The sequence below is a fragment of the Lonchura striata genome, chromosome 1, assembly GCF_050655825.1.
Source record: "Lonchura striata isolate lonStrDom1 chromosome 1, ASM5065582v1, whole genome shotgun sequence".
Lineage (NCBI taxonomy): Eukaryota > Metazoa > Chordata > Aves > Passeriformes > Estrildidae > Lonchura > Lonchura striata.
This window is the reverse complement of record NC_140703.1, coordinates 107,915,470-107,935,492: the sequence shown is the minus strand read 5'-3', so window position 1 is coordinate 107,935,492 and position 20,023 is coordinate 107,915,470. Positions and strand designations below refer to the sequence as shown.

The 20,023-nt window shown below is 41.9% G+C and overlaps 1 protein-coding gene and 1 pseudogene across 2 annotated transcripts in view; one reads left to right on the top strand and one right to left on the bottom strand.

Annotated features, from left to right (window-relative positions):
* Positions 1 to 1,570: 1,570 nt before the first annotated feature.
* GK (glycerol kinase) overlaps positions 1,571 to 20,023 on the bottom strand; it is a 54,779-nt gene continuing 36,326 nt past the window's right edge. For both annotated transcript variants that reach the window (XM_085585545.1, XM_085585540.1), the window contains one exon: positions 1,571 to 2,099. In XM_085585545.1, coding sequence (XP_085441671.1) covers positions 1,792 to 2,099 — 308 coding nt within the window. In that variant the 3' untranslated portion in view covers positions 1,571 to 1,791. The remainder of the gene's footprint in view (positions 2,100 to 20,023) is intronic.
* LOC110483275 (pre-mRNA-splicing factor 38A pseudogene) lies at positions 2,979 to 12,206 on the top strand (annotated as a pseudogene).

Here is a 20,023-nt window from a genome sequence, read left to right as displayed (position 1 = left end):
TATGGAATACTTGAGGAAAAAAGCTACTAGGTGGGGAAAGTTTTCATAGGTTAGAATGTGATATTCTGGTACAGTCCAACAGTGTGTTCTGCAGTTGGTGTCAAGTTCTGACATTGACATTGGTTGCAGTGATGGAATAGTCACAACTCAAATATTCATCCCAAACTCTCAGTGGCTCTCTGCTGGATTGTTCTAAAGTATCCTGAACCAGTCTTGCACATTTCAGGCTTGGGGGGATTATGTTTTATTTCACCTGAAATTATTACTCTACTTTTGAGCCATTCAGTGAAATTGTGATTTTGCAAGACAGAAGTGGCTTTTGGCAATACTGTGTGTGCTGGAGAGTGCCTGGTGTGACTGCCCACACTCAGATCCACTGGAGGAGCCCCAGGGACAGGGGGAGTGACACAAACACACTTTCCAGGTGGGTGATGGGAGCAAGCAGGGTCTGAGAAAACTTTGTAGAGAACTTGTGCTTTATGAGAGCTTGTGAATCCTTCCCTCTAAGTTTCTGTATGTGCCTTGCTTTGCTTCAAGGTGAGAGCTGTGGTGGTGGAGAGCCTTGGGTGACTTTCATCACCACAGATCCTGAAGCCTCATGGCTTGGTTGCTGTTCCAGGTAGGTGATTTTACATTTCCCCCAGCCTCCATTTGTCTCAAAACTGATTGTTCATAAACCAAACAGATCTCTTTTTATCTTTTTTGATGCCAGGGCATCCTTGCTGGCTGTGTTTGTGTGCTCCCACCTGTGCAGGATCTGCTGTAAGCATCATCCCATGGCAGCGCAGCAGTAGCAGGGAATTACACTAAATATGGCTACACTATTTAAGTATCCTGGGTGAGACTGGAATCACCACTGCACCAAGGAGGGAAGTACAGATGTTTTTCATGAGCTATGAAAACCACCAAGTGTGTGGAATTCCCAAGTGGTGGTTCTTGGCTTTAAAAACGAAAGCAAGTTTATTGCAGCAATAAATGCAGAGTGTGTAAAGGTTTCCCAGGAGTTTTCAAAGCTGTTCCTTAAAACTGGAAGTGAGAGATAACCACTTTGCTCTTTTTCCAGCTCGCAAATTTTGGCATCAAATTTGTTCTAGAAAGGAAACTGTTTTGAAAGAAAACCTCTTCCATATCCAGAGGAATAACTTACTGTCTCTCAGATACTAATTCTGTTTAGTTTTAGTTTGTTTTTTTTGTTTTGTCTGGGTTTTTCTAGCTTCTGCAGAAATTCAGATCATTTATAAGGGCATGTTTTTTTTCAGCTGTCACATTTTTCCACCTGCCTTTGCCAGTTGCAGGCAAAGGCCTCTCCAGGCTCCTGTGGGTCACTGCCCTGTCACACATGTGTGACCTAGATGTGTGTGGTACACCTGTCATGCCACTTTCTTACAGGAAAAGGTCAACACTTGTGCTGTGCCATTAGGATTCAGAAATCCCAGCACCCTCAAACATGGGCAACTCTCATGGTCCTGGTCACTTCTCAGGACATCTGCTTCTCTGTCTCTGATTTTGGGGCAGCCAGTCTAAACTGCTCCTTTTGAAACTGTGCAGATTTAAGAGTTTAGTGTCAGAATTTGTGAAGAACTACAGCCAGTTGTTATTTTTATTGACAATATTCAGTATTCAGGTATGAGAAAAGTAAGGTGATAGTGAGGAACATCAAGAGAAAGCTGTGTTGGTACTTTGGTGTGGTTATTTACATTAGATACTGTGTTCAAGACATTGGTATTAACTTCTGCTGGTAGTGGTTATCTTTCCAGGTGGGTCTTATGAAAGCAGAGTAGAGGGAGACCATCAGTTCCCTGGACCTGCTGGCCACTCCTCTTTGATAGAGCCCAGCCCACCATTTGTTTTCTGGGCTCCAAGTGCCCCAGGCCAGCTGAAGGGCAGCCTCTGACCCTGCAGCTCTCCCAGGTCCTTTTCTGCAGCGCTGCTCTCCGTGAGCTCTTCCCCAGTCTGTGCTGCTGCCTGGGATTGCCCAGGCCAGGTGCTGCACCAGCCCTTGGTCTTGTTAAACTGCTTGAGATTCCCATGGTCCCACTTCTCAGGCTTGTCCAGGTCCCTCTCCTGACCTTCAGGTGCATCACTCACTTTGGTGTCATCTGCAAACAAACTTGATCACCAAGTTTGCCATTATTGTCATTATGCCCTTATTGCCCTCTTCCCAAAAGCCATGAAAAAGGTCGGATAAAATGTAAATTATGCTTTCAATATTATTTTGTAATAAATAAATAGTGATTAAACAGCCTAGTTTTCTCTTTGATTTCCTCTTTTCCACTTGAGGGGATGCACAGCACAATGGAGTTCATTAGCTCAGGGATGATTCTCAGGAATGCACCAACATAAACATTCTACCAGGTGGTATGTTCAGATTGCCACCATTTATCTTATCACCATTTAAGATATCAAGAATGAAAAGTCTGCAGCAGATTAAGCTACACATGTGCTGTACAGAGATATAATCTATATTAAGGCCCTAAATGTCACACCTTCACTGAAAACCCTATTGCTTTTTTAATTTTACTTTTTTTTTTTTTTTTTTTTTAAGGTAAGGCTGCCAGATGTGCTGCACTAATTCTGAAAGGTGCACTAGTAGCATTAAATCTATATGATTTGGTTTTGCTCATCAACTTTGACAGGACAAGATGTTGGTAACATCTAAAACTCCTTCAAGACAAACTTCTTAGTCTTCAAGTCACATTTATTCCCACACTGCAGTAGTTCAGGATTTCTGACAGGTTAATCCCAAAGCCCTTTTCTAAGATTTCAGACATTTCCTACAGAGAACAAGAGTATTACTTGAGCAGTGAAACAGTGCCCTGTTCCTCCCAGGAGGAGAAATGGGAGGAGCAGTTGGCAAGATCTCCAGCTCTGTGGCCATGGGAGCAGTTAAAACCTGCTCTGCATCCATCAGTTTTATCATCCCTGACAGATTTTGAAAGAAAAAACAATATGAGTTGGTCTCAATTTACATTGGTGTGATGCACAGGCGTCTCCAAGGTAATTTTTTCTTTTGTTTCTCACTTTCCAATATACAGAGTTTTGCAATTGCTGTGGTGCTGTTCCGCTGGAGTTGAATCACTGAATTTAACAAAGAAAAGTTCTTACAAAGGGAGTATCCATGACATGAACCACAAGATAGGTGCTCATATATGTTTTGGGTTTCTTTTCATCTGATAAAAAGATATTGATAGTTTTACCTGATCTTTACCTGCCCTGCTAGCAGGATGTTTGGGAATTGAGTTGTGTGTACACAAATAATCTACTTTAATGATAGCTTGGAGCTGGTCCCAGGGGGGCTGATCACTTGCATACACTGAATTGAGCACCTGAGAGCTGAGCAGGATAAATCACATTGTTTTGGGCATTGTCCAAAGTGTGAAACACTGACAGCCCTGGGGCATCCACCACATCTCCAGGAAGCCTGGTCCAGGTTTTGACAACCCTTTCAGTAAGGAAATGCTTCCTAATATCCAGTCTAAATCTCCCCTAGTGCAGTTTTGAACCATTTCCACTGACATGTCAGTGTCCACAGTGAGCTGCAGGACCTAAGAACTATCAGTAAAAGATTTCTTGAATTTGGAAGAGCTTGCAGGTAGCCAGAGATTTACCTGGAAAAAGTAATTTAAAGGAATTAAAACCCCAGAGATGAACTCATACAATCTTGCTCTGCAGCATCCCCCGGCTTCTGAAGGTGTCTAAAAGCAATCAGCACTTCTCCTTCTGCCCAAACACTTGATCCTGCATCCAAATAAGCCAAAATGGCCTGGAAAAATTGGTAAAGGGTAAAACTGGTAAAGAAACCTGATCATTGCAATGTTTGTGTAAGAGCCTGAAAGTCAGGGAAAGGAGGATACAGCAACTGAGCTTCTTAACTTCTTGTTCAGTTCTAACTGCAGAGAAACTAACATTTTCCCTTCTGGGAATTGACTTCTGGTGCTTATAATGTGTATATAGTTTGTGTTCTCAAGGTCTGAGACTGCAGTGGGCATTAATGTGTGAACCTCACCCAGCCACTGCTGAAGCAGTTACCAATATTGGCTTGTAACACCAAGGCTGCCCCTCAGCCAGAGCTTTCCATTCCAAATCCTGGCAAAACCCATAATACAAGGGTAAATTTCTGGACTATGACAAAGTGCACCTTGATCATGTCCTGGAATAAATTTCGATTCAGGGACAGGCACTGTCTGTGTAGGTATGGGGCTCTCAGGGCGATGTATTTCCAGGGGCTTAGTGGTCAGTTTTACTGAGTTTCATGAAGATCTACATGCACAGCCTCTGAGCTGAGCAAACCTGCTGATATCATCAGTCCTTTGCTAGCGGCAGTAAATTACCAAGTACAAACATGCTGAGCACCCTTCTCTGGAGGTCAGGCTGCTGCTGTGTCACTTGTTAAAGCTGGATAAGCCAAAGGAGTGCCTGGAAAGCTTTTCTTTCCCTCTCTCCCAAGCAGACTCATCAAACAGCTCCATTAATCCTGAGCTGGGATAATGCAGTACTTTCCTGGCAAAACAAGGGAAGGAGGCTATTTTTGAGCAGTTCAGCAGCTGATTCCAAGAGGACAGCATTGAAGCCAATGCATTCCCACAATATCCTCTGCCAGCAGCAGAGTGGTGCTGCTGTTCCCTGGAAGGGGAGAACACAGGACACAGTGACACTGGCCCAGTGTCACTCAGCAGGAGCTGAGCCCAAACCTGTCACACCCCGGTGTGACCCAGCCATGGCACTGGGACCCCTGCCAGAAAACCCCATCGCTGCTTTCCTGCTCAGTCCTGTGCTCCAAAATGAATACTCTACAATCTTCATCTCAGTACAAGCTATTGGGCAGCTGGGAACAAGTCATAGTTCACGGTTAAAAGCACCTACATCAGCTTCTAGGTGCTCTTAGAAAAATCCACTTCAACAAATGCCAATATAATGTGAATTAACTATTTTATAGAATTACAGAATCATAGAATATCCTGAGTTGGAAAGGACCTACAAAGGTCATCCAAGTCCAGTTCCTTATGACGTACATATGTTAACTGGTTAAAGGAAAGGTTCATTATACTACAAGCCTTGAGAATAAAGGAAAACATCCTTTCCTACATCAAAACTAGAAACAAACAAATTGCCATTATTAATATACTGAGGTAGAAGAAAATATGACCCTCTCTGTGGACAGATAAAATATGCCTAGCTGGCTATTACCACTTTTCATTACCATATTCCATAAAATAGGTAAATTGAAAGTCTTAATAAATACAGAAGAGCAAGGCAAAAGATGTTTTCCTTCATTCAAATTGAGTTATCCCCCATACTGGATATGCATCAACTCAGCCAAAACCAGCTGTGAAGTTGCTGGGACTGAGCCTGTGTAGAGCAGCCCCAATTGAACTATTACTTCATTAGTGCATGATTCTATGCTCACAAGAAATCATGTCTTCAGTACCAAGCCTGCAATGCAGTGGCATTTTTCACACTGGAACAGAGCCTCCTGCACAAAATTGATTTCATTACAATTCTTAGGGTAAGGTACAATGAGAAGGTTTCAAAACCAAGCTACAAAGGGAAATAAAAAAATCTGCCTCCCTCCAAAACTTCTGCAGGAATCCAGTTTGTCACAGGCATGCCCTCTGTATTGCTGTCCTAAATTAGAATCTTGGGGTAAATAAAACAACAACCTCACAGGTTTTAATAGTATTTTGTCTAATGTTAGCTGAAGATATCTGAATTTAGGATATACATGTAGTTCTGCCTGAAAAAAACTTAGAACACAAGCAAAACATTTAGTGAGAGCTGCCTAGTGCAGATTTGGATGTGTGACAACTCCTAAGGCTCTTTACAGGAATATTTATGAGAATGCAAGGAGCACAGTGACCAGCAGTCAATGTTCTGTGTGCATTCCTGGAATATCTGAACTGCAGCATTTACAGAGATTACAACACAGAGTAAAAGGGTTAGCCTGGAACACACAGGTCTGTTTATTTATAGAAGCCAATTTTACTTAGCAGGAAAATATGGAATAAATCAACTCTAATCTTAATGCAAGTTCTGATTTTCAGCACTGAAGCACCTTTTCAATAACAGAAATTCAGGGAAGAGCATTAATCAAAAAAGTCTCTTTGGTTCATGTGTTCAGATCTCTTTTCAATAAGAAAAAGAGTTTTTTGTCTACATCTTCTACAGATTTCAGTGCTTCCTTTTCATTCTATTTGTTACTTGTTTTGACAGCTTCGACTGTGTACATTAAGAAAGGCAGCAAAATTTGGTGCCAAAACACAGAGGTTATTTTATCTTGTAAATACTTTGACAAGACACTTAGACCAAGGCTGAATGTCATCAATGTAAATAGCAAATACCTACAAGTCCATTTATTCCCCCTTTCATCCTGACAGGAAAAATTACTGTTTAAAGCTCTCTACCTGAAGACCTATAATCTTTAGAAAAAAAAAAAATCAGCAGAAATAATCACATCTTTCAAAACTGAGAAGAAATGAAACTGTGCAACTCAAATTTTCCCCACTTTACCTGGCAAAACCTGTCAATAATACAAGAGGAAGCAGTAGTCTGATTAAAAGAGCAAAAGAAGCATTTTTTCACAAAGAGGAAAAAGTCTTCAGAGCAGATTCTATGTAAATTACACACATTAGACACTGGAATGATATAAAAGATGCTGGGATTGAGTTTCAGGTTCACTGTAACTCTCTTTTATTGCAGCTCACAGAATTATTAAGGCAGACTCTCAGCACAAAGCCCTTGTCAAATAATCCCTATCTGCGGAGAAAGTTTGATATTATTTTTTCAAAGAAAGCCTGAATACCATATCTATTAACTGGGGCACAAAAACTTGAAATAAAAACAACTGAATAAATTATAGACACCATGCTATTTTTAACATCCCAATCATCTTTTACCAGCAAAACAGAAGAACCAATGGGGGCAGGGGTTTTGGGGCATTGGGGGTTTATTTTGTTTTTTTTTTTTTTCTGATCTTCACAACTCCCCAAAACAACACAGAATTAATTTAACCAGTTTAGTCTTGCTTTACTCACAGGATCCAGGTGCAGCTGTTTGCTGGTGCCTCGCCAGGTGCAGCCAAGCAGAGCTGGGCTCTGACCCACTGTGGTGCTGCTCAGCCCTTCTCAGCACATTCCCCTTCATTCAGAGTCAGCTTTCCCAGGAAATTTATTATGAACTGTCATGGTGTTAATTTATCATTACCTAACAAATCCCCTTTTTTTACCCCAACACAATCTTTTTATCTCTGTTGAGGAAAAAGGGTTATCTGGAGCAGTTTATCATCATCTTGGTAGGCTATTAGAGGAAAAACTGAAATGAAGTTGTAAAGCATATCGAGATAGAAGGCTTAACTTGGAGATTTCCTTGTTCTTTATGTCCTATGCATGTTTAATATTCAAATAAAATATTGTCTACCTCATGAAGCAATAGAAGAAAAAAAAAAGGGCTAAGAAAAAGTACTGATAAAGCAGAGAGGGCACTGAAATGAGATTCTGAAAAAGGAGTAGAGTTGTTTGTTTTTTTTCAAGCACTTAAGTTTAAACTGTAATTAAACAGAAGGCTGGCTGGCAAGTTAATAAAGAGAAGTTGTAAAATAAATATTGCACAACGGGCATTTTGGCTACTGCTGCTGCAACAGGGGTGCACATTGTCCTTTGGCAGAGGATCCATGTGGGAAATCAGCAGTGAACATCCAAGCCCTGAAAACCCTCACACAAATGCAGAGCTTGGCAAGGTTCCTCAGGGGAGGGGGAGATTTTTAACCTTTGGGGTGGTATTTGTTTTCTTTTACAGAGCTTCTGGTTAGTCCAGAGTTTATTTATACAAAGTCCAACATGTAAATGCCATGGGTTTTACATAAAATTGTAATAAAGAGGGTCACAAATCTGCAAATGGTGCAATGCTGGGTAATAATTAACTGAAAAGCCAAAGTAAATTAATAAATATTTGTTAGGCTAGAAAAATAATCTTCTTTTCAAACAGAAAGGATGGTGTATGAACCCCCACAGACAGCAAAAGAAACATCAGGCTTGTTGTCTGACAGCCGGGACTGTTCTCCCTTACATACTACGAGGAATTAATGGTTTTCCAAAAATAAATGTTCACTGTGATCTTGAGTGACAAATATTTAGCTTTTGAGGGTGATAAAAGTCCTCAGCTTTTCAGGACACTTCTATCTGATTCAGTAGTGACCTGCTTGTGCCTTTCAAAGGATAAATATAGCATAAAAATCAATACTGAGATACAGAAATTTTTGGTACCTTTCCCATTATTGATTAAAATCCTTTCAGAATTTAAGGTAATGAAACATTTATTACTTTTGCAAACTCCTTTTTCTTTTTTCCCTGAAAATTTCTTACTCCAGTTTTGCCATCCTGTCCTTACATTTACTGGTTTCACTTTGCTTCAGACCCTGTGTATTTCAAAGAGCCAGCAAAGTGAGATACACACTGAGATTTCCCCTACTTCTATTTGATCTGTCTATTTTTACCTGGTCTCCCGAAAGGACTGAAGAGGCTGCTGCACTTGATCTGCATATTCATTGTTCTCATTCTTCAAGGAACTCAGATCTCCTGTCCCTCCTGGGGAGAAGGACTAAGCATGCCAATTGTTCTAAGCTGTTTTTTTATTCTGGAAACACACATCTACTTCTTTCTTACTGAAGCTGATGATAATGTTAAAATACACTTAAAATCCTTTTCTGCATGAAGATATTTCCCTGGATCAGAGCTATTACATCCAGCACTTTGTCCTGGGTATTATTATTTTTTCTTTCATTTACTTGTCCTTAAAGAAAAAATGCACTGTCAGGGAAAACTAAAATCATTTCCTGTCCTTCAGCTAAAAGATTAGAAAAGCACAAGGTGAAATACAACAAAAGTAATGAACTAGACATCTTTCGATTTACAGATAGTTATTTCTCTTAAAGCATGATTAAATTATAAATAATAATAAACTAGTCCTTTATAGGCTGTTTAATGAGGTTCTTAAGCTATCAAATGGCATCAATAGTTTAGTTTAGTTGCAAAATCAAATTTCAGATAGAGATGCAGTAGCAGATACCAACAAACAGATTTTTGCTTTAAACTCCAACTTCATTCCATAGAAAAGATGCATCAATACTTCAGTGCTGGAGGAAAGGGGTTTATAAATGGACAGGAAATCTTTGATGTCTCTTGTAGAATTTAAAGTCATGGAATCATTAAATGGTTTAGGCTGGAAAGGGCCTTAAAGTTCATCCACTTCCAGCTCCCCTGCCCTGGGCAGAGATGCCACTCACGATCCCGAGCTGCTCAGAGCCCCACCCAGCCTGGCCTTGGACACTTCCAGGGATGTGGCACCCACAGCTCCTTTGTGTAACCTGTGCCAGTGCCTCACCACCCTCACAGTGAACAATTTCTCCCTACCATCTGCTCTAAACCTGCCTTTTTTCACTTTAAAACCATTGCCCTTTGTCCTGTTGCTCTGTCCCCCTATAAAAAGTTCCTCCCCCTCCTTTTCATAAGTCCACTTAAGATACTGGGATGCCACACTGAAGTCTCCCTGATCCTTTTCTTCTCCAGGCTGAAAATCTAATAACTTTCTTCCTCTTAAAATCAAAGTAAAACTCTTCCTGAATTGCATTTACTAAGAACACAACATAAAATTTTTCCCTGATCAAAGAAAAGATCCTATCAGACTAGAACCATTGTCCAGTAAATGCAGAATTTGTAGCATTGTTTGAGGCTCATGCTTGGGCAGGAGCAGGGAGAATCCTGTGTGCACCACTGTTGTGGGAGGTCCATGCCAGGCAGAAAAGGTGACTGGGGTGAGGGATTGACAGCTTCTTCTTCATTTCAGGCACAGACCATCATCATCCTCCAGCAGCAGCCCTCAACTCTACTTTGCCAAGACACCTGAAGCAAGGGTGGAAAGGGATGTACACACACCCTCAGCAGGGACACTTGTGCCCGTGGCCACTGCAGGGATTTCCTGGGAACAGAGCTACTAAAACCTCCTCTAGATTGGTTTTACCACTTCTCCTTCCACTCTCTGCACTTTCTCTGGTGTAACCCAACCATGCTCTGCCCTGCTGCATTATCCCTGATGGATCCCAGGGGTGGCTTTCAGCAGCTGCCCAGGGCACAGCCAGGCTGCAGCAGGGTGTGAAAAGGGAAAGGGGCAAACCCTGGGCAGGGCAGCGTTTCTTTGTCCTCACAAGTTGATTCAGCTACGCCCAGCCCAAGGGGCTTCTCTCTGCCAATGGCCCCAGTGGGCAGCTGTAACCCATCAGGGAGTCCCCAAAATATCCTGTAACCCACAGGATTACATCATTCCACTGTGAAATTTCCTGCCCCGGGGGAGGTACTGAACCTTCCTGCCTGAATGGGAACATTTGTAATCCGGGCACTTTGGGGATTTGGAGCAGCTGGACAGATCCAGAGGGGGACCAGACCTTCCCCAAGAGCACCACTGCTTTTGACAGGACTGCAGCCATTGCAGCCACCACCCTGACCACCATTTCTCCTGCTGCTTTACTTTCAAACCAGCCAAGCCAGAGGGAAAAGGAGAAAAAAGCAACAGGTACCACATCCACACAATCCATCACTGAGCCAGGACAGCTGAAGGCAGCAGTAGTCACCCCTGTTCTGAGGAGGGAAGCCAAGGCCAGCACAGGGACTGAGCAGGAGGAGGAGGAAGGAAGGAGAGCCGAGTTGGAGCTGCTGTGATGTGAGCAGGACTGTCCAGCACCCACCATGCCAACCCCACAGTGAAGGACACACAGAAATCCACAGCACCAGCCTGCAGGACCTGGAGGAGATAATCTGCAGCTACATCCACAAGCCCAAGCACTGGAGGGAGGAGAGTTCTGGTGCTGGACAAGGCCATGGAGCTCAAGTACAAGGGGGTGTCTATGGAGGGAGCATTAAACCCATTAAACCCATCTTGTGCCTGATGCTGAAGGTGCTGCAGGTCCAGCCAGAGAAGGGCATCACTGTGGAGTTCCTAAAGAATGAGGACTTCAAGTATGTCCAAATGCTTGGAGAGGTGTCCATGAGGCTGGCAGGCACTGCCATCGATGGCTGCAGGTTCCTGGAACCACTGAACAGTTGGAGAATAAAACACCAGAACAGGGGGATGTGAGCAGATGCACAGGGATGAATTTAGTGATGAGCTGCTCCATGCAGAACGTGTATGCAATGTCATCTGCCTTGACTGCAGAAATGGCACGTTCTGGAAGGAGCTGAGCAGCTCCAGCCTCAAGTTAGTGCTCTAGAAGAAGACAGGCATGATGCAGAATCGAGTCAGGAAGAGAAAGATGAAAAGCTGGAACGAATCCCATCTCCAGATCACTGCAGGAGGGGGCAGAGAGACGTGGACAAGCAGATCTGCAGTGGGGCAGTGCAGGTGGGGCTGGAGCAGGTCTGCAGGAAGGCACAGCTGCTCTCCAAGGAGAAGAGCCCCTCACTGTGCCAGGAGAGGCATTGCAGCAAGAGCCTGAGATGGCACCAGGGCAGATCCAGGAGAGGCAGCACAGATCAAGATTTAATCTCCAGCACATGACTGAAGTCACAGACACGTTCCATTGTGACATTCCCTGCCCAGCAGCAGGCACTGAGCCTTCCTGCCCAGATCTGACCAGGTATAATCCGGGTGCTTTGGGGACTTGGAACAGCCACCACTGGACAGATCCAGAGGAGGACCCAAACCTCCACAGGAGGACCAGTCCTCCTACAGGACCACTGCTTTCACCAAGGCTGCTTAACTGGGTTGTGACCACCCCCTCACCCTGCCCAGCAGGGTGCCAGGCTGTACTCTGACTCTGTGGGTTTGAGGCAGCTTTTCTGTATCATTGCATTTATTGTAACGCTGCTCTGAAATCGCTCTCAAGGTATTTGTGTGGGGTCCATGTCTCCCGCTGGTTTACTTTTGAACCAGCACATTTAGTTATGGGAAGGAGAAAAAATATGTTCTTGGGCACTGCCAAAGTGCTCTTACTGCTGAGGAAAATGAGGAGAAAACACCCTGTCTTGATCCCAATTCATAGTGTTGGTAACTACTGGGGTAAACTTTGCATTAGATCTACTCATGGCCCAGTCAGAACCCTGGCACGTCCACATCCCCAAAACTTCCTCACCTATCCCTGCTTTCTCTAGTGAAGTTTCAGTGTTTGAAAATGAACAAAGAAGTTTTTCAGATATAAATTTTGTTGCTCATGAGCAAAGAAGACCTGAGCAAACCCCAAAGACATTTAGAGATTCAATCAACAGCCCCACTATAAAATATTTATCCCAAAGGAGTTTTGTAGACATTACTCGGGTGATTCTGAATGACTGTGCAGGACTTGGAATAGAAATATTCTCAGCAAAAATTTTTTCTAACCAGCAATTAAATTCTGGGCTTTTAACTGCATTTGGGATATTTTAGACAAGCTTTGCTCATTAGCCCCAGGAGCAGCAGGAAGAGAATGAAGGTTATTTTGAAACCAAAGTGATCATGCAAGGAAAAGCACACTGGCTCAAAACTTAATCTGCAGCTGATGGCTCATCACAGTTACTAGGTAATAGATCTGTGACAGAATATAAATAATACAAGTCCCACCATGCAGTCTGGAAAGCAAAACAATTGCCAGGAGTTTATGTATTCATCCACCTACTCACATTTTGATTTTAGAATAATTTGTGAACTCCTTGCATTCTAATAAAGAAGTGCTGTATTCACTTTCCTGTGCCCCCATCAGAAAAAATAATCAAACTGCAATTTTTCAGTGATTCATCATTATAAATAAAATACTAAAAAGCAAAAAATGCCATTTAATTTTATAAGGGAGTCAAAAATAAAAATCACCTATTTGACATATTACAACTGTATGAAGCACTATAACTGTAAGATTTTCTTTCAACATTTCACAAAGGAAGGCAATGGAAAAATAATAAACTTCAAGTAGAATAATCCTGACATACACTACATCCCAGAGAAAAAGAAAAGTTACATAAAGAGAAGATAATCCCTTGATACCAAACAAACCTTCTATCTAAGAGCCGTCTTCCAAAGTCCAATTAGAGGACATAAACATGCTGCCAAGTCCAACAACACAAACACTACACGATTTGAAAAATATATTTGTCTTTGCCTTGAAGAATGAAAAGAGGTGAAAAGGAGAAACTTTAAAATATATGCATATACACAACTATACCTGCAACTGATACCATTAATCCAGAACTCTAAGCACTGAGAAACTCGTATTAAAATAATTAAAGTTAACAAGGGTAATCCTCTTAAGTGGAAAAGTGATCCCTGGGGAAGGAGAAAGGAGGAAAGCAAAACCTCAGTGGCTGAGAAACCAGGTGTAGTCCCCCGGAGGAAAGGAATAAACCCTTTATCCTGCCTGTGCTCCCTGGGATGTGCACCGACCTCATTTGGTGACTGCTCCATCCCTGGGGCAGTGTGAGACCTCACGACTTCCCTCACCAATTAAAGCTGGCAGCACCAGGGGAGCTGCTGAGGAACATCCACCCCCACACAGCTGCAGCACTGAAACCTGCCTGGGGCACAGCTGCAAATAATTCAATGCCACAGGCTGTGACTCAGTTATTGATCATCCAGGAGCACCACCAGGGCTTTTCCTTGTGCACAAAACAAAGGGCAGCAGGGTCTCCAATTGCCAAAGGAATGAGCAGTAATCAGGAGAAAAGCATGTATCAGGATCAGGTGGAGGGAGGAGTATGGGAGAACAGGGAAGTTAATCTTTAATATAGGATATTATATGTAATGTAATAGGATGCAATAATTACTGTGCAGTAATATCCAGATAGCATTGGATCAGACAACAAAAGAAACAACCCAGAGGAAAAGCAAATCTGTTGAATATTATGTGCCAGTGCCTTGCTTGACAAGACATAGAAGGAAACCTCCAAAAATCCAGCTTCATTTTGCCAGAAAGCTATAATTGGGAGTCATTTAAGTGAGAACAGGGCAAATAAAGCTATGGTTCTGAAAAGGAGGCAGAAGGGAGGAGGAAGTGAAATGGAAGTGCTGAAAGCACCACCTCCACTTTCAAGCCATTAATGATACCCAGCTGTTTTTCACCACTGAGAATATTACTTTCCTCCCTCTGAAAGTTAAACTAATGCCTTCTATCAAACAGGAAAGAATTTGAAGTGACTAATATCCACCACTCCTGTGCAGAGAGGTTTTGGAATGGTGTTTTCATCCTTCTCCTACTCTATCAGCAAAGCAGCAGAGAAAGCCATATTGAGTAGCTTTACACAGTTAATGCAATTTGTGCTGTGGCATTTGCATTAAAATCCTTTTGCCAAGATTTAATTATAAAAGTTGGTGGTTTATTTTTACACACTGACATAAATTTTAATTAAAGCTTTTGTAGTGCTTTAAGTCCACTTCCTTTATACAATTTATTTGATAAATTTGATAAACCCAAGTAATTGCAGTACTCTGGATTTTTAAACGGTCTCTATTTTTATCAAAGACCCTGGCAGGTTTCTAAATATCACCTGGGCAAAGCTGATGTGATGAGAATGGCTGAGTGGGAGCTGCCTGTGGCTGCCATCCTGGCTAAGGACTTGGTCTTTGATCAGACTACACCTTCTGTTTATGTCCTTTTGTTTGAGAGTGACAGGCCTGAGCAAAAGAATCCTGGTGTGACCCCAGGTGAATTATTCAGTCCTATTGCAAGCCCAGAGCCTTTGAAGGTCCAAAATCATTCCTCAAAGAACGCTGAAGTCCTCCCAAAGCATCAGCTTGTGGTGCACACTGGGCAAGAGTTTAGGGCCAGCTCTGGCCCCACTGCTGTTAGTCTTATTTTGAGTCATTTAACAGAGTGTGACCATCCCAGAACAGTCAGTGAACGAGGAGAAGAGAAATGATGGGATGGGATCCAGGATGATGCCAGGCTGTTGCCTGCCAGATCCAGCCACAGGGTACTGACACAAAGCCAGAGGTGTTTGCCCACCCACTGACAATGGGGTCAAACACTCCTCTGGATCCATCCAAAAGGACCTACAGAGGGACAAACTGTGTTCTCAGCACACATCCTCTGCCCAAAAAGATGGCCCAGATTTAATTGGCAGCAAGAATCTGCTTGGGTATGTGATGCACAAGGGTAAGAGAGCAAGACTTAGTGTGCTGCCTGCACATGGCTGGCTTTGTGAATAAACAAAGGACTTCTGTTCACCAAACTGCCAAGTGAGCACCCTTAATTACAAGTGAATTGAGCTTTCTTGAGAAATTAACACAGTCAACAAGTGTCTTTTCTTAAATTATAAACAGATGGTACTTTTCAGCAAAGGCAAAATGTGATTAAGAAAGCTCCTCTGTTCAGAAAATACTATTTGTATTTTAAACTTTTAATCAATCAAAAGCTTCAGATTCAAAGCAGAACTTTCCATAACCATGTGGACATAATTTGTTTTGTTTTGTTTATATTGCAGTTTATAAATTGCACAACTATTTACTATTTCAGGTCACTTGTGTCATTAACTGAATGTTAACCCAAGGTGGCATTAGCAAATGATGAAAATGTCAAAGAAGCAAAGCAAATATAGGTTTGTTGAAAATGAACATAATAACATAATAAATATCTATGCTAATGACTTCTGTGTAGGAAATATGGATTGCTAAATGATAAGTCCCACACATGGGGCCAGGAATGTAGTTATCTGACTGATCAAACAGTATTTTCATATTTAAGTCAGGACCAGATTTCCTTAACATCTGCTCTGATAAAAAAATGACAGTGGTGACAAATCTATTTTTTTGTTCTTTGGAATATTTCCACCATGTGGGATGCTACTCAAGCTGAATGTAAGGACACAGGGGACTGAGGACTTGATTGATCTCACCTGTGCACACACCCAAAATGAAGGGACTCTGTCACTGGCGGCTTTTGTAAACTCTCAGCATTAATTATTTTCTTGCACGATTTGCAAGTTTGTCTTCACTGAAGAAAGATTAGTTTTGAATAGACTCTATTTGTCTTTATTCATTTAAATTAGAAGCATTATGTGACTTGCCCTGAAAAATCAGCTGTTGAAATTGCTCTGATAACAGCCTGGTTTAGTTAAGGCCCAAGATGCCAAGGGCAGCTCTGCAAAAGCCTTTCTAAATGCAGAGAAACAAGACAGCAGTAGAGCAATTTTGTGGTGATGATACAGAGGTTTTAGATCAGTGCCCACCCCAATGCCCACAAAGCCAGCGAGAGCACAGCAGTGCCATGCTGTGTGGGGTCAGCAACCCAGCAGAGCATCCTTCTGGCCATGGGCAGCACAGCTCTGCTGGCCAGGGGCTACTGTGGGGGCCTGGCTTCAGCACTGAGCCTGGGAAAGAGAGGAGTGTTTGAATTTATACAAATGCAGTGTGTCAAACACTTTTTTTGCTCCCCAGTGCTGTTTTCCAGAAGCAGTACTCTGTTTTTGACATTATGTAAGCCAGACCTGTCAAAAACCCCATAAGATACTACCCTGAACCCCAGCAAACACTCAATGTGTGGACTTTGGCAGAACTCTTGTTTAGCTCATCCCTCTTTCTATTGGGCTGGAGCTACACAAGAAGCTACAAGCAAGAGAAGGGATACATGATAAAGGTGGAAAAAGGAGAACACGGTCTGAGAATGTACTTTGGAAGTAGGATGTAACCTGACATCTGTATGTGATTCATATGCCCTAAGACTGCCACGTTATGTCAATGTAGCAGCAGGGTGGGGAGAGATGGAGAAACTCCAGCTCCTTGTTCCTGCTCTGAAACAGGAATGCTTTTACTGACACCAAGTCCAGACAGAGTGATGGACTCGATAAGCAAACCCAAAAGAACAAACCAACAACTGCTAGCAGCCTTCTGAACATCTGTGCTGTTTTCAGTGCCAGAAGAGACTCAGAGAGAGGTACCTTAGGGGTGTGTCTGCAAAGGTCGTGGCTCAGTGTCATTTCAGTCCCATCTCTTATGCTCTAAAAAACTTCCAACTTCAAAATAAAAGAGAAGCAAGAGATCCATTGATATTACTTAAATCCATTTTCTCCATTATGGAACATCAGTCATTTCAAAGTCTAGGCAGTGTCCAAATGAAATATCCATTGAGAGAAATTACTAATTATACTTCAGTGGATGTGGACTGATAGGTCTGTGTGTAACCTTGGTGCTGGAACTTCCTGACTTTTAGTGGAAATTTATAATGTGAACAATCTTAAGGGACTATCTGTAAACAAGAATTACCACACCACTTTTTTTTTTTTTTTAAATTTTATTATGAAACACCTCACCGTGTTTCCTCATAAGTGTTTAGTACCACATGTTTAGTGCAAACTAGTTTGGCAGTGCTGGTCTACAATGTGTGAGCTGCCCGCATGCTGATGTTATCTTTGTTTCTATTGTAAGGTAGTACAGCTGTGACTCATGCTTCTGCACAAATATTTAAATTATGATTTCAACATTTTCATTTTGACAACACTGTGCCAAATGCTGCTGTGATAATTTCAACAGATTTTGAAAAGCAAGTGGGAATAACTGATTGGCTTTCTTTAGCAAAGCTATAATGAACTCTTCCAACAATTTCAGATATATCAAGGACATTCTGTAAACCAGTGTCATCCTACTGTAATGACCTTTAACCATCCTGTTGATTGTTATATTATCTACTATTGTGTTACACTATGTTCTGAACTGCTAAAATTCAGGTATGTTTTTTTCTGCCTTTCCTAAGTGCTTACTCACTCACTGAATAATAAAAACCTACCTGCATATTCCAATATACAGCATAGCTCATCTGCACATCAATTGTGACTCAGTATTTCACATCCTCATGAATAAGCAAATAACCCATTACAAGATTAGCAAATACAATCTTTCAGCACAATTATATTTCATTTAATTTAATCATTAATTATATTAACATGAATTGTGCTTAGCATTGCTGAACATTGCTTAACCTTTTGAAGTTTGACAAACCCTTCCTTGTGTGTACTTCACACTTTGTTGGTGTAATATCAGAAATCAAACAAAAAGTCTGTAAGAGTCAAAGTGATGATTGCTGGCATGGCCCAAAATGTGTCACTGGGTATAGCAGCCCCTGACTTGAGCTGGAAATTCATCAGTGAGCTGAAATCCAAAGCAAGACAAGGTGCAATTTGTTTTATTTAAGGTTCATGTATTAGAGTCACAGGATAGAGGCACCATGTTGCACTTGAAGTGGTCTGCACTTTTTAGAGGACTAGAGTCCACATAAAAATAGCTTGTGTTGGTGATACATACCTATTTCCTGGTGGAGAGACTTAAAAATACATCTTGAGGTTTAGCTGAGAACAATATTATAGTTATCATCTTGTATTTTGCTTCACAGTGACATGATTCTTGCATGTTACAGATTCCCCCCTTTTCTTCTTTTTCCTTTAAAAATCCCCCAAAAATGGAAAATATCTTATGCCTCCAGTATCTCTACTGTGAAATCTCTAAAAGCATTTTATTTTGTTAAAGCACTTTCTTCTGCTGAAGAGTCAGTTCTTCAGAATTGTACATCTGAAGAATCAATTGCCCTTGAGAAATCAAGGTTGGCAAGCTGCAATGGTACATTCATTTCCCAAAAATGCTGTCCACAGAAGACTTGGAGTTAGATTCTAGTTATAAGCTGATAGAGATTGAAGCAGTTTACATAGTTTTTAAAGTAATCTTTCATATTGAAGCAGCACCCGACTTTAGTGTTTGTGGAAGAAAGTGATTTTAATACTGAAGCATCACGTAGGAAAGGACATTAATATTTGTGTTATAAATCCTCTCACCTCCTGGTGTTGCAGAGTGAGTTACAAAGGGATTTCTGTGCTCATAAAAGCTAAAGGCAAAGAGTTCATGAATCTGTATCAAACAATAAGTTCTGTGACAATATTTTTAGCAATGGCTCTATCTGCAAGACAACCCATGCAAGAGGGAAGGATAAGACTGAAAGCTTAGCAAAAATAAGTAGCTGAAGTGATAGACCCCCATTCCTGATGCTGTTTATGAAGTAGAAAAGGAACTGTGGATGCTGTTGAGCATGCTAACTCATCCTGTTGCCAAAACAAACAGAATACAACTGCAACTGGCTGTAGTGGTGGGAGGGAAAAGCTTGTTCTAGACAGTGGCAACTGATGGCCAGTGCCATCCTGTCTGTTTCCTAGTTGCACAAGACCCAGGGAGTGTGTCAGGAGATCAGGAAACCAGACCTGCTGGAGCCTCAGTTCTCAGCGTGCTCCTGAAGAACTGAAAAGGAATACTGTGGGAGATACCTCCAGCTGAAGTGGATGTACTTTGAAGGATAGTCAGAGAAGGAACTCCTAGACCAGCAGCCTATAGATCTGAGGAAAAAAAAAACTAGAGAAAAAAATTAATTACTCCCATACTGATGTCTTCCCATTACAAAAACTTAAGGAACCCATACTTTTAGGTTTTGCTAACTGCAATTTGGAAACACATTATCCCATGCTCGCTTTCTAGGCTCCTTTGAACCACTTGGTGGTGTAATTCCCTATGAAAAATAGGGTGTTAGATTAAAGCAATCAGAAATCTGAAAAAGAGTAATTTTACTTAAACTCCCACTGCAACTGCTTAAGAGAATGTCTCTCAGGACTAAATCAAGCAAGATAACCAGCCCACACAGTCAGGCTGACTCTTCCAAAGCAAATACCTACACAGGGTAACACAGTAAGATTGCCAGCTGAAGAATGTTGAAATACAACAGTGTGTGACAGCTGGTTCATACAAACTGAACTGGTTTTGTCCAAATAAAGCAGCATGGACTTTCCCCTGGCCTTTGTTCTGAGCTGGCTTCAGCCTGTGCTGGGGTTGAGCTGTGGCTACCTGACCAGCCCCACAGATGGACCAGGGCAGGAGGGCGCCTCTGTCTTGGCCAACCCTCTGCTCAGAGCAGGGTCAGTGAGATCAGGTTTTGAGTATGTTGGATGGAGATTCCACCCTTCTGAGCAACCTGCTCCCTTAAGTGACCACCCTCAGAGTAAAACATTGCTTTCTTTTGTTTGAATGAGATTTTGAGATTTTGTTTGAA